Source organism: Dendrobates tinctorius, unplaced genomic scaffold (assembly GCF_039654945.1).
Source record: "Dendrobates tinctorius isolate UK_male_01 unplaced genomic scaffold, ASM3965494v1 ptg000004l, whole genome shotgun sequence".
Taxonomy (NCBI): domain Eukaryota; kingdom Metazoa; phylum Chordata; class Amphibia; order Anura; family Dendrobatidae; genus Dendrobates; species Dendrobates tinctorius.
This window is the reverse complement of record NW_027361672.1, coordinates 696,136-717,719: the sequence shown is the minus strand read 5'-3', so window position 1 is coordinate 717,719 and position 21,584 is coordinate 696,136. Positions and strand designations below refer to the sequence as shown.

At 45.3% G+C, this 21,584-nt stretch overlaps 1 protein-coding gene across 2 annotated transcripts in view; it reads right to left on the bottom strand.

Annotated features, from left to right (window-relative positions):
- Positions 1-21,584, bottom strand: part of KDM1B (lysine demethylase 1B) — a 132,340-nt gene that overhangs the window by 63,972 nt on the left and 46,784 nt on the right. For both annotated transcript variants that reach the window (XM_073566101.1, XM_073566100.1), the window contains exons 7-10: positions 20,489-20,684; positions 19,573-19,751; positions 18,627-18,803; positions 18,470-18,544 (exon numbers count right to left, since the gene is read on the bottom strand). In XM_073566101.1, the coding sequence (XP_073422202.1) occupies positions 18,470-18,544; positions 18,627-18,803; positions 19,573-19,751; positions 20,489-20,684 (627 nt within the window). The remainder of the gene's footprint in view (positions 1-18,469; positions 18,545-18,626; positions 18,804-19,572; positions 19,752-20,488; positions 20,685-21,584) is intronic.

Here is a 21,584-nt window from a genome sequence, read left to right as displayed (position 1 = left end):
ACCTATAACAAATCCTGTGCAGGGGCTAGGGGTCGGCAATCCGATAGATGCTACTGCGCAGGAGGCGCCATTTTGAAAGAATAGTTTTTTTCTGAATACATGTATATCACCAAATAAAATAATTACATGGACATGATAGATGCAAACATGCTACAGCACAAGCACCACCGCCTGCCTGCTGAATGTGATTTTTTTTTTTTTTTCAAAACATTATATTCAGTATGTAAAATAGGTATTAGGGACCTGTCATAAGCCATACAGATGTATATGTCAGCAGAGCACCACATAAAGGCCCCCCCTCCACAGGCCGCTCCGAAGCACGAGAATCTTATTAAATGAAAACTGAAAAAGATATCATTTATTCAGTATAACGGCGCCGACCTGACAGTGTCTGTAGGTCACTCAGAACAATCCTGCTGACAGGTTCCCTTTAAACAGCAGAAGTAATAACATGCAGAATTATCACTTTTGAGAAACGCAGCATGTAAACACTTCCAAGTAACTGGTTTCTGCTGTGACTTTAAAACTTCTTGAGTACCAAACTTTTGATTGGATGGTTCGGACAATGAATCATGTTTAATTTAGTATTGAAATAAGAAAAAAATCTTGCATGCCTACAGCTCTGCATTTAAAAGCCAAATTATTGTTAAAAATAAGATATTACATGTAAGGCCCGTTTCACACTTCAGTTTTTGTCCATCAGTCAAGATCCGCCGTTTTGCAAAAAAAAAACAGATCCGCTATTTTACTTGGCGGATCATTTTTTTTCCCATTGAGTTGCATTACCGGCGGATCTTGACGGATGGCCATCCGTTGGATCCGTTTTTTTGCGGATCCGCCAAAATTTTGACGTCCGCCGACATGCCCGAACGGAGCATGTAACGTTTTTTCGGGTGGCAGGATCCGCACTTCACACTGCGCATGCCCGAAAGACTTCACTCAGCCTGAAATTTAACCCTAAAGTCTGTTCTGGCGGCTGGAAAAATCTCTCTCTCTCTCTCTCTCTCTCTCTCTCTCTCTCTCTCTCTCTCTCTCTCTCTCTCTCTCTCTCTCTCTCTCTCTCTCTCTGGGCTACGGTTCCTTTAAAATTCTTAATTCATAGGATCCGTCAAAAAAACGGTCCGGTGGCATCCGTTCACGTCAGTTTAGCAACGGATCCGATTTCCGCCATTTTGGTGGATTTTAACTGACACAAAAAACTGAAGTGTGAAACAGGCCTAAGATAAAGGAATCCTTCACATCAGACTAAAGTGGACAACCCAAGCACCGCTTTTACACCTTTGGACAGACTTCAGTGTTCACATTCTCTACATTCTGGCTATTTGCGGCAATAATAATAATCTTTATTTTTATATAGCGCTAACATATTCCGCAGCGCTTTACATTTTGCACACATCATCATCACTGTCCCCGATGGGGCTCACAATCTAAATTCCCTATTAGTATGTCTTTAGTATGTGGGAGGAAACCGGAGTGCCCGGAGGAAACCCACGCAAACACGGGGAGAACATACAAACTCCTTGCAGATGTTGTCCTTGGTGGGATTCGAACCCAGGACCCCAGCTGCAGCGCTAACCACTGAGCCACCGTGCCGCCCACAATATAATATAATATGAAAATAAATATATATATATAATATATATATATATATATATATATATATATATATATATATATATATATATATATATATATATACACACACACTATAATATACAACGAAAAGTTGCACTGTCATGCTAAAGCATGTAGACAGGGAATATATGAAATATGAGTAGCAATACCCTCTCTGAATAATAAGAAAAAATTGAGACGTTTAGCACATAATTTGGCCACGTCATGCATGCCCAGTAACCAACGACAAGGTGGTCTCACGCTGCTAGGACCCTACGCGTCTAGTGTGACTACCTCTCTTAGGCTGAAGTCTGAATTCCTGGGTAAATATGGATACCTCTCTCAGAAGCCTGTATTAATGGGTAGGTAGGATCCTGCTGTAATTGAAACCACCACATGTTGAAGAGCGGAGTGCTCGGTTAGAGAGCAAACATAGAATTGTCAGTCTTTTGTACACATGAATTGGCCAATTTATGCGCTAAGTAGTCTCAATTTTTCCAATTTTCTAGAGCAGTAATGCAATTCAAGTTTCATATATTTCATGTTCTCATGCTATAGAGCTACCTTATTTTGTTAGTTATATATGGAGATGGCTGCTGTTCGTAAGCACCTGTACACACCCGATTTCCACTTGGAAGTGACGGTCCATTGAGTGTCTCCTCGATTCACGGCTGAGCGGTCGCATCATGCTACCACTCACCATGCAGTCCAGATAAAGCAGAGTTGGGCTCTTCGTGGGACAAATGGATTGTTGGACAGGTGAGGGATATGTTTTATTATTTTTAATTTTTCAGTAATAAATGGGAAGAGAGGGTGGGCGTGTATTTCAATTACAGGACTTTCCTGTGTCTTTATTATATTTGACTATGGGGTTAGTAATGGCTGTGTCTCCATTATAGGGGGACCCCGTAAACTAGCCAGTAAAGGCTAACCAAACAGCCATGAGCCATTAGCAACAGCCTGGGAATCTTTGGGATATTGGCCCCTTTTATTAACATAAGCCCCCAGCGGCCGGCTTTCCCTCTGCTGGTTATGAAAATTACATTGGAGCCCATGCCATTTTTTTTAGAAATTATTTATTTAATAGACGATGTACTACACAGCGAGTGCTGAATACAACTCCCATCATTGTCGCCTGGTCTTGCTGAGCGCAGGGAGCCAGGCGACGAATGATGAGAACTGCATTCAGCACCAGGCGCCTTGGAATGAACAGAACTAATTGTACTGCTTTTTCCAGGCACTGATACATGTTACACTGATGACTAGTGGATGCCATCCGTGTGTTATCAGTGTGTAGCACACATTTTAGACTGTACAAAAAAAAAAATCATGTCTGCGGGTTTTTCACATGGATCACCACTGAATAGAATGGATGTGTGTGTGTCCGTATTTTAAGTCCTTAAAAATGGACATATGGACATGAAACAGCCGTGTGAAGGGGGCCTTTGTGGTAAAGTTTGGTTTCTATAATACGTGTTTATGAAAATATCAAAAATTTTACACAAAAAAAAGTTGAGAATTTTGGACAATTCAAAACCATAAATTTGTATGCCCTTAAAGCGAACCCCTCAGCAGGATTTTGCTAAGTAAACTACATGCATTGTCATGTTGCCACTGTTATACTGATTAAAATGGTATCGGGGGGGGTCAAGAAATCCGTCTTGTGTGTTAGAAGTTTTCACCTAATGAGATGCTCATGCTTCGGGGCGGGACTGTAGGCAGAGTCTTATCTTCCTGCTCTATCAGAGAAACCAAGAAGAGACTTGTTCTTAGGCTGCCTTGAAGCATAAACAGTCTGTCTCTATGATGAGGAGCATGTTTGTGAAACAATTTTTTTTTTTTTTTTTAAAGGGAATCTGTCACCCTTTTTAGCCCCTATTGGCTGCCGGCATAGACATCGGGGGCTTATGTACAGCATTCTGTAATGCTGTACATAAGCCCCCGATGTAACCTGAAAGAGAAGAAAAACAAGTTATAGTATACTCACCGGGGTGGGTGATCCGGTCCGATGGGTGTCGCCGTCCCGTCCGGCGCCTCCCTTCTTCATACGATGACGTACTCTTCTCCCGTCCTGTAATGGCTCCGGCGCAGGCGCATTGCTCTGCCCTGTTGAGGGCAGAGCAGAATTCTGCAGTGCGCAGGCGCCAGACCTCTCCAGAATGCTGTAGATAAGCCCCCAATGTCTATGCCGGCAGCTAATAGGGGCGACAGATTCCCTTTAATGGACGACAGCACATTTGAAAGGATTTTGAGGGGCCTATGTGACAGAAAATACCTCCAAGTGAAAAGGTTTTAACAACTTTCAACCTCAAAGTGCTCAAAACCACATTCAATATCTTAACCCTTTAGGTGCCTCAGAGGAATTAAAACAATGTGCAAAGAAAAAAAAGATTCCCATACAAAAATGTTCCTTTTGCTCCAAATTTTTCATTTTTACAACGATAACTGAAGAAAACTTGCTCACTTTGTTGTGCAATATCACCTGAGTATGCAGAAACTCCATATGTAGTGGAAAACTACTGTTGGGGTGCATGGCTCTGAAAGGAAGGAACGCCATCTGACTTTTGGAGTGCAAAATTAGCTGGAATTGATAGCGGATAAAATGTCGCATTTGCAGAGCCACTGCTTTGCAACAGTGGAAAACCGTCACAAGGCTCCGAAGAGAAGGAGCGCCAATTGAATTCTGGAATGCATTTTTGACTGGAAGAGATTGTGGATGCCATGTCACAATTGAAGAGCCCCCTGACATGCCAAAAATAACAGAAACCTCCACAAGTGACTCCAGTTTTTTTTAACCCCTTTCCGACATCAGGTGTAATTGTACACCAATGTCGTACTCGCTCCCTTTGGTGTGGGCTCAGGCTGTGAGCCCACATCTTCCCCGGCACATGTTAGCTGTTCTAAACAGCTGACACGTGCCAGAAACAGCCGCGGGTGGAATCGCGTTCCACCCGAGGCTATTAACCCGTTAAATGCCGCTGTCAATCGCTGACAGCAGCATTTAACATGTGCTTCCGGCAATCATGCCGGAAATCCGCCCACCGGTGGACCCCCGCCCCGTGATCAAAATAAAAAAAAAAAAAAAACACAACACACACAACAAACAAACATACACATATTTTGTATCGTCGCGTACAAAATCGCCAGATCAATAAAAAAAAGCATTAACCTGATCGCTAAACAGCGTAGTGAAAAAAAGTCAAAACGCTAGAATTACGTTTTTTTTTTCTTTCCACAACATTGCATTAAAAGGCAATAACTGGTGATTAAAAGATCGTATCTGCACAAAACGGTATCATTACAAACATCAGCTCAGCACGCAAAAATTAAGCCCATACCCAACCCGAGATCACGAAAAATGGGGACACAACGAGTATCGGAAAATGACGCCTTTTTTATTTTTTAATAAAGTTTGTAATTGTTTTTCACCACTTAGATAAAAAAGAACCTACACGTTTGGTGTCTATGAACTCGTAATGATCTGGAGAATCATCAGTTTTAGCATTTAGTGAACCTAGTAAAAAAGCAAAACAAAAAAGTGTAGGATTGCAGTCCACAGCACTTGGAATTTTTTTCCCCGTTTTCTAGTACACGAGAATCAATGGTGTTGTTAAAAAGTACAACTTGTCCCACAAAAATCAAGCCCTCACAAGGTCATTGACAGAAAAATAAAAAAAGTTATGACTCTGAGAAGGGGAGCAAAAAACAAAACTGAAAATACCTCTGGTCATGAAGGGGTTAAACTACACCGCTTGAGGAATTCATTTAAGGGTGTAGTGAGAATTTTTAACCCTCAGGTGTTTCACGGAATTGTATAAACACTGGGCTAAGTAAATGGAAAATTACCATTTGTTCTCACTAAAATGTTGCTTTGGCCCCAAGTTTTTGATTTTAAAAAAGGATTAATAGGAGAAAATGAACGTTACAATTTGTTACGCATTTTCTCCTGAGTATGCCAATATCCCATATGTGGTCAACAACTACTTTTGCGGCACAGTGCAAAGCTCAGAAGGGAAGGAGTGCCATATAAAGTACCCCTTTCACATGTAAAATGCCATGGAATAAATGGCACTATAATAATAAACAATAATATTGGAGTTCAGACTTTGCTGGACTGGTTTGAGGGTGCCAAGTCAAATTGGCAGAGCCCCTGAGGTGCCAGAACAGCAGAACCCTCTATAAAAAGGGACTTCATTTTACAGACTACACCCCTCCAATGGATTCATCTAAGGGTCCAGTGAGCATGTTCACATCACATGTGCCTCAGAATTTTATACCATTGGGCAGTGAAGAATGAATAAATATATGTTTACCACCAAAATGTTGTTTTAGCCCCTAGTTTTCAATTTTTATATGGGACTAGCTGAAGAGCCCGGCGTTGCCCGGGCATAGTAACAAACTTTGTTATAACAAACTATAATGATTATATATTGCACATAAAAACATTTCCCATCATATATTCAACACTACAGATTTGCAACATAAATTAAGTAAATGATTACTCAAGTATTGATAGTACCGTATTTTTCGGACCATAAGACGCACTTTTTTCCCCTCAAAATCTCTCGATATATTGATCCCGTGATCACCATCTGCGCATGCGCTGCCCCCAACGGAGGCCATATTCCTGGAGACCACCACACAAGGAACCGTGGAAGTGCCGGGACTCTGGCCTGTCGCAAAACGTCGGTAGAGCCCCAGGCAGCACAGGACATCCACGCAGCACCGCTGTGCACCGGAAACACCCAGACACCCCTTTATCCCAGCCTGCAGCCTACCGGTATCGGTAAGGCATGTATGCTTTCTAAGACACACCCCTCTATTGCCCCCAAGTTTGGAGGGGGGGGGTGTCTTACAAATACAAAGCGAAAAATACGGTATTTTTTATGTTTGGCTGCCATCATACACTAAAAAAACCACACTTTTTTAGTAAAAAGGTTTTTCCATCTCCATATTTTGTATCTTGGGAGCTATAGTTTTTCCATCTCCATATTTTGAGAGCTATTATTTTTTTATATTTCTATATATTAGCACACATAAAATCTATAGACAGGTGCCTTAGCAGTAAGTATTGGCATTTCCCCTGAGGACGCTGCAGCGATAATTTCTCTGACTTGCTTGCTATATTTTTTTCTGTTGTCTGGATCCCATACTGCTATACACTTAAATGATTTGTAAATAACTGAAAAGTAAATCATACCAGATATTTAGGGAAGATTCAGGTATTAGGCATAGTTACAGGAAATCGCATATGGTTACTGTGTATATTAATTATATGCATAATACATTACACATATGCTATACTTATTGAACGCTGCTGTTATGTTGTATTGTTAGATTTGCCCTGGTCATTATAATTTTAGTGACCACACATTGTGTATTTTTTTTTTTATTATTGGGTTATATATATATTCCTACATACTATTTTTATTGTTTCCAGAGACTTCATATAATGTCGTTATAGTATTTAATATTTTGGTTATTCTTGTGGCAGTCAATGTAGTGGCTACATTTGTGTTTTTGATCTGATTTTAATTGTGCATATATATGTCTCAAAAAACAGGATTTTTGGGTTGCTTACCGTAAAATCTGTTTCTCGGAGCCTTCATTCGGGCACACAGAGACCATGGGTGTACGCTGCTGCCACTAGGAGGCTGACACTGTGCACAAAAAAAGGTTAGCTCCTCCTCCGCAGTGTACACCCCACCGACCGGCAGGAGATTCCTCAGTTAGTGAGAAAGCAGTAAGAGAAGTAACAGAATAGATTGAAAAACAGAACAGACAACTCAACTGTAGATAACTAACAAAACATAAGAACAGGAGTTGTAGAACATGGGAGGGTGCTGTGTCCCCCAATGAAGGCTCCGAGAAACAGATTTTACGGTAAGCAACCCAAAAATCCTGTTTACTCTATCGCTTCATTGGGGGACACAGACCATGGGACGTCCCAAAGCAGTCCCTGGGGAAGGAGAACAAACTTCCATCAGGCCAGCGGACTCACCACCGCTGCCTGCAGAATCTTTCTACCTAGGCTGGCATCTGCCGAAACGTAGGTGTGGACTTTGTAGAATTTCACAAACGTGTGAACCGATGACCAGGTTGCAGCTTTGCAAAGCTGCAGCGCGGAAGCTCTGTGATGCACCGCCCAGGAGGTACCCATTGCCCGGGTAGAGTGGGCTCTAATTCCCGGACGGGCCGATCGATGTTTGACCCGGTAGGCCTCCAAAATTGCCGATCTGATCCAGCGAGTAATAGTAGCTGTGGAGGCCGGCTGACCTTTCCGCGCCCCCTCTGGAATGATGAATAGAGTGTCTTCCGCAAAAGGAGTCGTCCTAGCTAGGTAAACCTTCATCGCCCTGACCAAGTCCAGCCTGTTCAAGGACCGCTCCCGAGGGTGAGCTGGTCCCGGACAAAAGGACGGGAGAACAATGTCCTCATTCAGGTGGAAAGTGGACACCACCATAGGACGGAAAGAGGGCGGAGACCGCAGAACTACCTTGCCCTGGTGGATTACCAAGAAAGGAGAGCGGCAAGAGAGGGCCGCCAATTCCGACACGCGCCGGATGGAGGTGATGGCTACTAGGAAGGCTACTTTCCATGAAAGGAGAGATAGGGAAACTTCCCTGAGAGGTTCAAAGGGAGGACCTTGCAGAACCTCGAGAACCAAATTAAGATCCCAAGGATCTACGGGCGCTCGGTATGGAGGAGCCGCATGAGCCACACCTTGAAGGAAGATTTTGACCTGCATCCAAGGAGGCCAACGTCTTCTGAAATAAAACGGACAGCGCCGAAACTTGACCTTTTAAAGAGCCGAGGGCAAGGCCTGCATCAAGCCCTGCCTGAAGAAACGCCAGGACAGAAGGGAGCGAAAAAACGCATGGGCGGAATGTCGTTAGCCTCGCACCAAGTGAAATAGGCCTTCCAAGTACGGTAATAAATTTTGGAAGATGATGGCTTTCTGGCCCGGATCATGGTCTGAATAACTCGATCCGAAAAACCTGATAGTTTCAAAACCTTGGTCTCAACAGCCACGCCGTTAATTTGAGAGGCCGAGAATTGGGGTGGCAAATCGGACTCTGAGACAGCAGATCTGCCCTGTCTGGAAGCTTCCAGGGGTGTCCGCGAGAGGGCTGACGACGTCCGCGAACAAAGACCTTCTGGGCCAATTCGGGCCATGAGGATGACTGGAATTCCTTCCGCCTTGATTTTCTTCAACAGCCTGGGAAGAGGCAGGGAAGGGAACAGGTAGGGGAGCTCGAACTGCGACCAAGGATTGGCCAGAGCGTCGGCGCCCACTGCGAGGGGATCTCAAGCCCTGGATACAAACTGTGGGACTTTACTGTTGAGGCGAGAAGCTAGCAGATCTACGTTCGGGGTTCCCCAATGACGGCAAAGCTGAAGAAATGCCTCCGCATGTAGGGACCACTCTCCCGCCGCCAAGACCCTCACGGCTGAGAAAATCGGCGGCCCAGTTGTCCACGCCGGGAATGTGCACTGCGGATATTGCCGGGACTGAAACCTCTGCCCAATGAAAAATCTTGGACACCTCTGCCAGGGCTGAGACACTCCATGCCCCCCTGGCGGTTGACATATGCCACCGCTGTGGCATTGTCTGTCTGAATCCGGGTAGGCAGGCCCCTGAAGTCTCTCCCAGTGAACGAGAGACAGCTAAATCGCTCGTATCTCGAGAATGTTGATCGGCAGGGTTGACTCCTGCGTCGACATCGACCCTGAACATTGTGATCGCGGAACACTGCTCCCCAGCCGAGGAGGCTGGCATCAGTCGTCACAGTCTGCCAGTGAATGGGGAGAAAAGACCGTCCTAGGGAGATTATAGGAGACGTCAGCCACCAATTGAGGGACTGCCTGACCCGGTATGAAAGACGAACTGGGCGGTCCAGAAAAAGAACAGACCTGTTCCACCGAGACAGGATGGCGTGTTGGAGAGGTCTGGTGCGAAATTGGGAAAGGGAACCGCCTCTGTTGCCGCCACCATCTTTCCCAGGACTTTCATTGTTGTTCGGAGAGATGGAAGTCGTAAGATCTGTAGCGATCGTACATCCCGCTGCAGGGAGCAAATCTTTTCTTGTGGGAGAAAAACCCTCGATCGACGAGTGTCGAACAATAGACCCAGAAACACAAGACGTTGTGTCGGAACAAGACAGGACTTCTTTTTGTTGATGAGCCACCCGAAATTGGACAGGTAAGACTTTGGTGAGCTTAATGAAAGGACGGAGCTTTGATTAGAATGTCGTCGAGGTACGGAAAAAGAACGAGACCTCTGATTCTCAACAAGGCCATCAACGCCGCCATGATCTTTGTAAACACTCTGGGTGCGGTGGCGAGACCGAACGGCAGTGCAACAAACTGGTAATGTTCCTGGCGAAACGCAGGAATTTCTGATGGCCGGAGAATATGGGAACGTGTAGATAGGCATCTTGGATGTCTATTGAACACATGAACTTAGAAAGCAGGTAGTGGGGGCACCACAATGCGCATATCATATAGTGGGGTACAACCCCAGCTTATTCAAAAATAGCATAAACAACTGCAAGAAGAAAAGGGAATAAGCCATGTACTGGGGGGATCACCACAAACACATGATTGACTTAGAGAGAGACAATTTTATTATCACATATATAAACACCAGACATTGTGACCATTGTTTATGCTAAATGGTATATTGCATAACTACTTTGAAAACTCTATACTTTGCTCACGTATGTGTAAATACCTTATGTACAATAACTTGCTAGTTAGGTGCGCTCTTCACTGAACGTCTATAGTATACATCAGTCTCTATGATTACTTTGAACGCTGGGCAGGTTGCTGCATCAGATTTTTTCTGTTTGCTACGTTAATAGATAGTATTTATGATACGCTTCCCTTTTAAGTGGACGCTTGCGCTGTGTTGTCACGGTGTAACGCCTGCAGTGAATTATACCTTGTTTCTTTTTACCAAACATGATCAGTGATGAGTTTCCCTTGTTTCATAGAGAACGTATGAGCGGTATTGTTACAGTAGAACGCACGTAATTAGTATACATTACAGCCTCCATGGTAAACGAGGGTTATGACGCTCCGCCTGTCAATATATGCCGGCGCATGCGCAGTACTGTCGACAATATGTAACTGACTTGATCTTTATGGTAAATGAAGGCCATGATGCTCTCTCTTTTTTAAGTGGAAGCATGCGCTGTATTGCTGTGTGGCCGCGCTTGCATTGAATCACCTTTGGTTTTTTATAACTATGATTAGTGATGTTTGAAGAGAGCGCATGCGCGTTATTGCCATATTGCAGCGCACGCAACTTGTGTATATTGTGGTCTCCATGGTAAATGAGGGCCATGACGCCCTTCCTGTCAGTGAACGTAGGCGCATGCGCAGTATTGCCGGGAACATGAAATTAACCCGGCCCTCATGATTAATGAGGGCCGTGATGTTCTTCCTGCCAGCAAACGCCGGCGCATGCGCAGTATTGCCGAGAATATGAAACTAACCCAGTAAGTGATGCAGCTGAACTCCATGATTGAAATTCTATTCCATATATAAAGAATCGTTTAGGCCATTTTCACTACCCCTGACGAAGCCACTGCAGGTGGCGACACGCGTCGGGTCTTTCCTTCCCCCCTGCTTCCACCCCACACAGGTTCTGCCATGTGACGGCAGCGCTTCAGGTTTTCATGCACGGAGTGTGGACTCTTTGTATTTCAGCCCATATTGCCGGTGCTCAATCACATTAGCACTGTATGTTCTTGTATGACCGTCACTATAAGGATATTTTGGCTAGGGTGACCAGCCTTCATGCATGTCCATGATTTCTTAGGTGCTTTATCTAATTTTCAAGTAGGTACAGGGGTTATTTTCTCCTGCTTATGGAGGCATCAATTTATATCAAGTTACCTGATGGTATGCTGTTTATATGGGCTGGTATTTGATCACCTGTTATTGTGGGGTGCGAGTATAGGGTGGGTGCTCTATTATGAGCCTTTGTTTGTTATGTCACATGTGTGACTTTTTAAATGTTTTTAATGTCTGGTGTTTATATATGTGATAATAAAATTGTCTCTCTCTAAGTCAATCATGTGTTTGTGGTGATCCCCCCAGTACATGGCTTATTCCCATTTCTTCTTGCAGGTGAACACATGAATTCCTGCGTGTCCATGGGAGCGATTACCGACCGAAGAGACTCCATTCGGAAATGACGCAGTCGGACTCTCTTGTTGAGTAACTTGAGGTCCAAGCTGGGGCGAACTGTACCGCCTTTTTTCGGCACCACGAACAGGTTTGAACAAGACACCGTGAAACGTTCTGATTCGGGAACGGGCACAATCACTCCGGAACTGAGGAGAGAGGCGATGGACGCGAAGGACCCCGGAACCAAGGCCGGATCTTTTGGAGGTCGGGACTCGAAGAAATGATCCCGGGGACGAGAAACGAACTCTCTCTTGTATCCTGATGATACAACCTCCCCGACCCAAGCGTCCTCTACTGAGGCCAGCCAGACGTCTCTGAAGAAAAGGAGTCGACCTCCTAATTGGGAAGGACCCTCAGGAGTTCGTTGATAGTCATGCTGATGTGGACCGTCCAGATCTGGAGGATCTGCCCTGGGAGTTGTGAGATCGCCAAGAGGGAGTGGGTCTGAAGGACACTGTTTTTCTATTCTGGCGTGCCTGCGGTCTCTGTTGGTTAGAGAAGATGTCTGCCGCATTATAGCGGCGGAAAGTCTGAAAGGACCGAAACAGACATCTTAGCGGAGGTCTGCGAGGCTTGGACTGAGGGAGGAGGGAACTCGTGCCGCCAGTGACGTCCTTAATATTCTGGTCCAGCTGGGATCCAAAGAAACGCGCTCCCTGAAAAGGCAGATTGGTAAGGGACTTTTTTGAAGACAAATCCGCCTGCCAAGCCTTGAGCCAAATTGTACGTCGGATCGCTACCACGTTGCTTGACGCCTGATCTGCGCAAGACGCGGCATCCAAGGAGGCAGAAAGCAGATAATCCCCTGCATGAGATATCTGGTTGGCCAGTTCGGTCAATTGCTCTGGTTGGGCTTTATCTAGGATGCCCTTGCGGAGATCCTCTGCCCAAGTGGCTATGGCCTTCGCTACTCAAGATGAAGCAAAGGCTGGGCTTAGTACTGCTGCAGCCGCTTCGAATGTTGACTTTGCTAAAGATTCTATAATTCTATCATTAGAATCCTTTAGTGACGCCACACCTGAAATCGGGAGGACCGTGTTGTTAGAAAGTCTGGACACGGGTGCATATACCGAGGGGGAAGCAGACCAGTTGTCGGTGAGCTGCTTGGCAAACAGGTACAGCACGCCGAGGCGCTTCCCTCTTTGAAAGCGCCTGGTCGGATTTTCTCTTTCCCTGGTAAGGATCTTGCCAAACTCAGAGTGGGAGGCGAAGACCCTGGAAGGTGTTTCTGCCCGTCTGAACGAAACCTCCTGTTCTGAGGATTTGCAGGGGAGTCTGAGAATGCGAAGGTGTGGTTAATCGCCGCAATAAGGTTCTGTACCGTAACCTTCATGTCCGCGTCTTGGTCCGAATCCAGCTCTAAGATCACTTCGGATGACACATCCGAGAGCGCTTCACCTGGCTCGGGTGAGGCGGCACGGGAGGGCGACTGCTGGGAAGGACTATGTGGGGATGTGAGGCCAGAAAGAGAACCCGGCCGGAGGTCCTGTCTGGGCCTTTTGCGGCTTCTGCTGGCTGGCTCAGATGGAGCATCATGTGACCTGCTGGACCCTGCAGAAGTGGACGGCTACTAGGGACTGAGACGCCCTGGTGAGGTCTGCCACAGATTGTGAAAGAGACGAGGCCCAACCAGGAATGGGGGGTTCGCTTCCACGTGGCGCAATAGATGACTCCTGGATGGGGTCTTGCTGAATGGGATTGCTGAGGGGAGTTTGCGATTGCCAAAGGAGCATGCGAAGAACTGGACTAAAGAGCCCGTGGGGACCGGCGGACGGCCCCACTCCGCCTTAGAGTTAGGCATAATGAAGGAAGGAAATATGGACCCTGAAGAACTGCCAGAAGGTTGGGGGGGGCGTCAGTCTGCAGATGCAGAGCTACTCACAGTCCGGTGTCCTTAGAAAATGTGCCACACGACATGTCTGAATATGTAGGGCAGCGGAGTCCAGCTGACAGGCTGCTGCGAAGATGGCGGCCGCCTGAGAGGAGCAGGAAGAACGTGCGCTTTCAGAGGAAGAAGGGCGGAGCTAGCCGCCGAAGCTGAAGGAAGGCATCGCCCGCTGGCCAAGAACAGGCTAGGATCAAGGAGAGCGGTGGGCGGGCCTAGAATGGGCGGGAGAGAAGCCCGCTTAGAAGAAAGGGGCGGGAGGCGTGGCCGCGACGCAGAAGGCGGCCCGAAATGAAGCCGGGGCCTAAATTAAAAGCGGCGGCCGCCTGTCAGCGCGGGGCGGCGCGGAGGTCCCGCAGCGCTGCAGCGGCAACCGTTCTGCAGAGCGCCGCTGCTATCTGCTGCGCCAAGGCCTGAAGGTGGGGGGAAAACGCCGGGCAAGGCCCCTACTGACGCCAGGGCCAGGAGTAATTGCGGCGGCCGCAGTGGCCGCTTTGAATAATATTGGAGCCGCCGAGATGCCCATCTAGGGATAAGGAGGACGCGACTCGGCCCCCATACTTACCTCCGTCTGGCATTCAATAAAGGTACCTCATTATCCCACGCTGTCTTTTGTAGTGTCCGCGTCTCATCCAAACCGACAGGCTCTGGTGGGTGAGTGGGTGGGAGACGGGGAGCGAGGACCATCTGGATCACTGGCACGCATCCGTGCTGAGCTCTTGGTCCTGCTGTGGAGACCTATGAGGATACGGGGTGGCAGTACACGCCGTACTCATAGTCTCTTTGTGGGAGTACAGTTGTGACTCTTCACACTGTATCCCTCCGGAACCTGAAAAGGAACGCCGCACATCGAGGTAGATAAGGGTCTAATGAAAGACCCGTGTCCACCTCCTACTGACACTAAGCTAAAATGAGGAATCTCCTGCCGGTCGGTGGGGTGTACACTGCGGAGGAGGAGCTAACCTTTTTTTGTGCATATTGTCAGCCTCCTAGTGGCAGCAGCGTACACCGATGGTCTCTGTGTCCCCCAATGAAGCGATAGAGAAAAATATTTTTTTTAATTAGTATGGATCGGTGTGTTTATCACTATTGTACTGTTTTAGTCCATGTTCCTGGCATGTTTTAAATAGGCCACCGTAGCTGGTAGACCAGGAAGTCATCATGATGACCTTGGGTTGCCATGACAATGATTGTCAGTGAAAATTTTGTGGAGGTGATGGTCGGGGCGTAAAGGGAGCTCCCCTCCTTCTCCTAGCCTGCCAAATGCTGCAATTTATATTGACAGGCACCAATCCTGGCTGTGACTGCTGGGGCTCGACTATCACTTACGATAGCACATGCACAGCTTCTGTGCCCACATGACTGCTGTAGCGATAATGTGAATATGAGCTATGATTCCACTCATTAGCACACCTTACGGAATCTTCCACTCTACACTTCCCTAGAACTTTCTGCCAATTTCATAGCTGCCAGCGACAGGCAACCCTCCTTCCTTCCCCTTGCCTGGCAGCTGTGTGTTCTCCTTAGCTCTAACCTAAAACTACAGCTCACTCACTCCTTCCTGTCACCACCTCCCAAAGGAATGCCTTTGTCTTTCAAAATGTGCTGGCTTTTCACATAGCCTACAATCAGAATCTACTCATTTGGTCAGAGCGACGTGAGTTTATTATAGAAATATGAAAATGAATATGGGGATGTGCTTCAATAGAGCTTCACTACAGTGGTTTTTGCTAAATTTTGGCACCAGCAGAAGCAGAGAAATGGATTTCTCCTGAACAAAGTGGAATAGCTAGTCCGAGTTTGGACTCATTAGAAAGCTAATTTCGAAATAAGATGAATGATGGTTCTGCCGATATTCTGCTCGTTTCTCAAGCCCAGTTATGAAAGTTACAAATTTTCAGAACCAAATCTGTAACTGAGCTAGGGGAGGGTGCAGGTAAAACAGCCCCTTTAGTGATGTCACAAGCCCAGAGGTATAAGTTACTTTCCCTCAGACCAGCCTCATTCTTGCCTGGGAAGCTGCTGCAGCCAGACCTTCTGATGCATTGTGACGTCTGGCCCCTCCCACCAGCATGGTTGCCTGAGATGATCTAAGTAACATGTGAGTGTTCATTTCTGTCTTAATTTCCTTTTTATTTGTAATCGTTTTGTACATATTTTAATGGTCTCATTTTGTAAAATCTTTTTATACCTTCTGTAAACACTGCCTATCTTTTTTGGAGTAAAATATAAAATTATTAGTAACATAGTTTTGAAGGCTGAGGACCTTATGTCCATCTAGTGCAGCCTATTTTTAGTGCAGCTGTTCTGCATTGTTGATCCTGGGGAAGGCAAAAAACCCACAGAGTAGAAGCCAATTTTCTCCATAGGGAAAAAAATTCCTTCCCCTAAGCTGGGTCAACCATCTACCTATAATATTCTGTCATTCGTAACCTTCTATACTGTTACTCACAAGAAAAGCATCCATTCCTTTCTTAAATTCATTCAGTGAGTTGGCCATCACCACTTCCTCAGGAAGAGAATTCCAGAGCCTCACTCCTCTTACCGTGAAGAACCCTCTTCTATGCTGGTGCAGAAATTGTCTTTCCTCCAAACGAAGAGAATGCCCCCTTGTTCTTGTCACAGTCCTTGGTATAAACAGTTCATTGGAGAGATAATTGTATTGCCCTCTGATATACTTGTACATATATATTAAGTCTCCCCTAGTCTCGTATCTCCTTGCTTTATAACGAATTCACGTGCCTAAAAGTTAATTGCGCTACTAATTTGGGTTGGCTTGGAACCCTCTTTATTAATTTAAATATTGATAGAGTAATCAGAGCTGGTGGAGGCGAAGTGTGTTCTGGGGCTAGGTGGGTACCGCTGGCAGTGACGGAACGGGTTTTATAAGCGTATTGTCTGGCTGCATAAAACAGATATTTTATTTCTTCTTATTAAAAGCACATAACCCAGTGTGGACGGTACAAAAAACCCACAGATACAAATAACCAAAAACCCTGCCTGCCAAGACCCTACAATATACCTAATCTGACGCCTTCCTTGCTGTGGAGGTTGAACAATTGTTAGGCGCCCTCACTCAACATGGACTACCCCTCTCTCCCCTGATGTAACTCTATAAATATAGGTGGGAAAACAATATAGCGAAGGAAAGAAATGAAAGGAACAGATCCTTATATATAACATTTCATATAATAGGCTTGCTAAATGGAAATGGCAAACAGGGACAAAAAAAAAAAAAAACCCCATGCCCCAAAAATTCCTGCTCAATAAACCGCTGGCAGGTTTCTAATACAATAGTCTTTAGACACAACAGCATTATAACATCAATGAGTAATAATATACTCCAAAAACCAATAGACCTTCATATCAATTGAGGGTACCTAAAAAATAACCCCTCAGCAATCTTCACTCAAAAACTCCATATACCGGAATGCATAAATATAATGAAGCAAATAAGTAGGACTTAGCATGAGTTGAGGACACCCCATATATACACATGGTATATTGTAGGGTCTTGGCAGGCAGGGTTTTTGGTTATTTGTATCTGTGGGTTTTTTGTACCTTCCACACTGGGTTAGGTGCTTTTAATAGAAGAAATAAAATCTGTTTTAAAGTGAAATGTACGTTCACTATATGATTACATTTTCCTGAAGTAATTTTGTCATGAGTGAGTACTGTCTGGCTGCGGCCAGAGCCTTTATAATTCCCTTGCTGCGGTGTGCCCAATTGCCAGTGCACAACAAGTGGCCCGTCCGGCGACTAATTATCCTAGGTGCAGTTTCCTGACTGACTTGAGGGTAAAAGGGGCACCGGAGAGCTGCAAGTTCCAAAGCAGAACCAAAAGTGGAATTACATAAATCCCGGCAGTTGGTAACACATTGTGGCAGCAGTGGGATAACTAAAATAAGCCCCTGGGGTAAATTGATAGGTCAAGACTAGCTTGCTGCTTTTCATCACATTGTGGCAGTGGTGGGATAACTAAGATAAGCCCCCCTGCACAGGTGATAGCCATGTGCTGGCCAAAGGTCATATTCTCCTTTCCCTGACATTTGGTGGCACCGGTAGGATAACTAAGAAAAGCCCCCCTGCACAGGTGATAGCCGTGTGCTGGTCAAAGGTCATATTCTCCTTTCCCTGACAACTGCCATGATGCAAGTTTAACTAATTTTGCGGAAACCCCATCCCGACCAGAACGTAAACTTGCATCAAATGACATGAAGGCGTTTTTCTGAGCTTTAAACAGTTGCTCTAAATGACTGCATATATTGAATTCATAAGAGTGCACAATGCTCACCCTGTCATGATTTCTCTGTATTCCCAGAGTTATTGGTCGGCCATCAGACCACAAGTTTGCGATTTGCATACATGCGCTCACATGCCAACTAAAGTCTCATCCACTACTCTCAACGGATCAGAAATTTGTTTACAGACCAGAAAACCCCATTAACCTAATTATTAGCTCCCTATAGAGCGTCTTAGAGCATTTTATTGACCTCTGATGAAACCTACCCTTCAGCTTATTCACATCAGGAGAGCTTTAATTAGTAGGAAATGTATTTTTTTTATATTTTCTGAAGTCTAAAAATCTTGCAGTCTGAATTCTGAATAATACAGTAATCTGTGCATTTATTATATTTACTACCATTTTACCATTAAACGTTGAATGCCCCTTTAACTGAACTACTCTTTTTTACCACAACTGAAGAAACCTCGATTTACAAAAAGAAAAACAAAAAGTAATTACATACAATGTAAGTCAAATAAGTCCCTTACCTGAAGGCCAAAATTGTGCAGCTGTCGTGCGGCAGCTAATCCTGCCGCTCCTGCTCCAACAATAATCACAGATTTCTATCATGGAAATAAAGAGTATAGGAGTTACCACTGTGTGCAGCACAGGAGCACACAATCAAATCACAAGTACTTCTCTTACACTGTGATATCCCTTTGGAAGGAGATATTGACCAGGCGAAACAGACAGAACTCCAGTATTAACCAGTCCTTTCCTCGTTATAAAATGAAGAATCCTTTCCATCTCCTGCACACAGCGGATGCGAACTAATCCCCTCACCATTATATGATGTGCACAAGTCTGGAGTGTCAGCACCTCCTAGAAAAAAAAAAAAAAAAAACAAGAAACAATTATGTATCATTTACTATTCATTACATTAAACCAAGACTGTGGCAAATGCGATAGTCTGACATATCAAAGCTGCAAACACCTCCCCCCCCCCCCATTTACTTTGATCTATAAATATACAGATTAGTCTTCTGTTGACCGAGCCCTTCATCAAGAAAGATCTTCTAGTTCAACTATATTTATGAATATAAATACAATTACTGTTACCGTATATACTTGTGTACAAGCCGAGATTTTCAGTCCATTTTTTGGGGCTGAAAGTCCCCTTCTCAGCTTATAGACGAGTCATATACCTGGGTGTCGGCGGGGGAGCGGGGGTGTCAGAGATCATACTTACCCCTCCTAGCGCGGTCTCTGCAGCCCCCCCGCTTCTCCACGGTCTCCCTTTCTGCCTTCAGCGGTCACGTGGTAACGCTCATTAAACTCATGAATATGCGCATATTCATGTGTAATGAGCAGTATCACGTGACCGCTGAAGGCAGGAAGGGAAACCGTAGGAGAAGCCGGGCTGCAGAGACCGCGCCAGGAGGGGGTAAGTATGGCGATATTCACCTGTCCGGGTTCCATCGCGGCTCACCGCTGTCTGGCTTCCTGTGTCAGTGACGTTTAGCCAGGAGGGGGCGCAGTGACGTAGTTAGTGCGCGCTGCGCCCTCTGCTGGCTGCACAGCTGAACGAGTCCAAACAACATGGTTGCTTCCACTTAGATGTAATCCAAAGTCCATTTTACTATAAACCTACCTTACAATTTATGTGCCACAAGCCCAAAATAAGATTTCTCATTGCCAAATACATTGTGGGGTCTCGCGAGAACTCAGGAAATTCATAGAGCTCGTCGAGTTCCATTACATCTGGTCTGACGCACAGAGCTTTGCCACATTCATTGGGTTGATAGAACGGCTGAAAATATGGATTGATCCCTATAGCAAAGAAAGACAAAATGAATACTGTGGTGTAGTAACAACTGTGTCCGCTAGGGGGCGCTGTGTGGAGGTCCCAGGAGGGAGTTAATGTGAGGGAGAAGTCTCCAGGTAACTAGGAGAGTTGGTGGGGCCTGGTTACCTACAAACCCACCCAGGGGGTGTGTTTAAAGCACGGTTGCAAAGAGTGTGAAAATGCCTGAAGGACCTGTGATGAGGTCAGAGTCATGTGACCCAGTGGGCGTGGCCATGAACGATATAATGTTGCCGGGGTGAGTCACAAGGGGTGAATGCAGGGATCTGGTTGGCTCAGAGCGGAAGGTCCCGTGAGGAGAGTCGTCTCCTGGCTAACAGCCTGTGGAGTGGCTGTGTGTAATGGATGCCAGCGTCTGAGAGTCCCAGAGGAGAGAGTGGATGTCTGCAGCATGAAGCAACAGCAATGAGGAAACCCCGACGTGGGTGAGATAATGATGAGGCTGAAGAGCCTGTGTATATTGGACATTGCTAACAGAGTGAAGCTCTGTCATGGACACCATGCCGTTTATATATTGCTGGTCATGGTTTATGATGTTTAATAAACCGCATGGACTATACTGGTTTATGGAAAACCTGTGCCGTATCTGATTTTGTGGCTGCCAAGCGAGTGATCCCCTACTTAAATGACAGCGCTACCTCACAATACATTCTACAAAACCTCTAGCTCAACAAGCTTCTACCAAGATGTATAGGAAGCTTACCAGTATTCAAAGAGGCTCCTTTGCTTTGCTCTAGCTTGCTGTCTCCATGAAGACGGTTTGTCCTGGTACAAGATGGGCTCATGCCTACACAGTCGGGGTAATAAGCTGCCAGCAATGGAGCAGAAGGACTGTCCTTCAGAAGCGGAGGCAGAATAAGCATTGCGTACCACTGATGAGTCGATACCTCAGAAACCCTCTGACAATGAGCAGAAAGACAATAAGGTCAGGTGCACACATTACGTATTTGCAGCAGACATTTTTGCACCACAGAAGTATTTCTTGGCAGGAAAAACGCTGCATAAAATACCTGGATTTTAAAGCAGTTTTGATATGTTTTGGTTTTTTTTTAGAAAAAAAACATTGCAAAAACCACTGAAGGAATTGATAGAAATCTCATTGTGAGCCCCATTGGGGACAGTAATGATAATGTCTGTAAAGCGTGGCGGAATATGATAGTGATATATAAGCAAAAGCATAATGATAATTCACTTTGCTGGCACTGTAAATCGTATTTTTTTAGGCAAAAAACGTGGCAAAAATGCAATGTGTAAACAAGCTCTAATCTAGCACAAAATTATAGTATGTACTCACAGTAGAATTTAAATAGTATTTGCACCCTGGCATCAAGTTAGAACACCTTTCCAAAAAAAGAAAACATTTCTCTGATCTTTAGAGTTCATTGACACAAAATGGAACAACAAAATGAAAGATTGAGAAAGCTCATCCACATACTGGCAAAAAATAAAAATCTGCACGTCAATTGACCTGCAATCCAATTCATGTTGCATATTTTCATAGCAAATTTCACCCTTTGCGGTGAATAAGAGGAAATTTGCAGCAAACCAACACCAAAATCCACATTTAAGACTTGCGGATTTGCATACCTTTAGTGTCCTACAACTTTCACCGAAAAGGAGAATTCTGATTATCTTCTTCACGTTTTTAGTAGTTTGAAAGGAGCTGTTGATGTGCTGCAGAGTGAGCGGTCAAAGTGCTGGGGAGCGACTACAGCCACCGTTCATGGTGTAGTAGTGGGCAGCTTAGCTGAGGATACAGGTTTATTTTCTCCCGGCAAACATGGTTGCAGTAAGACAGT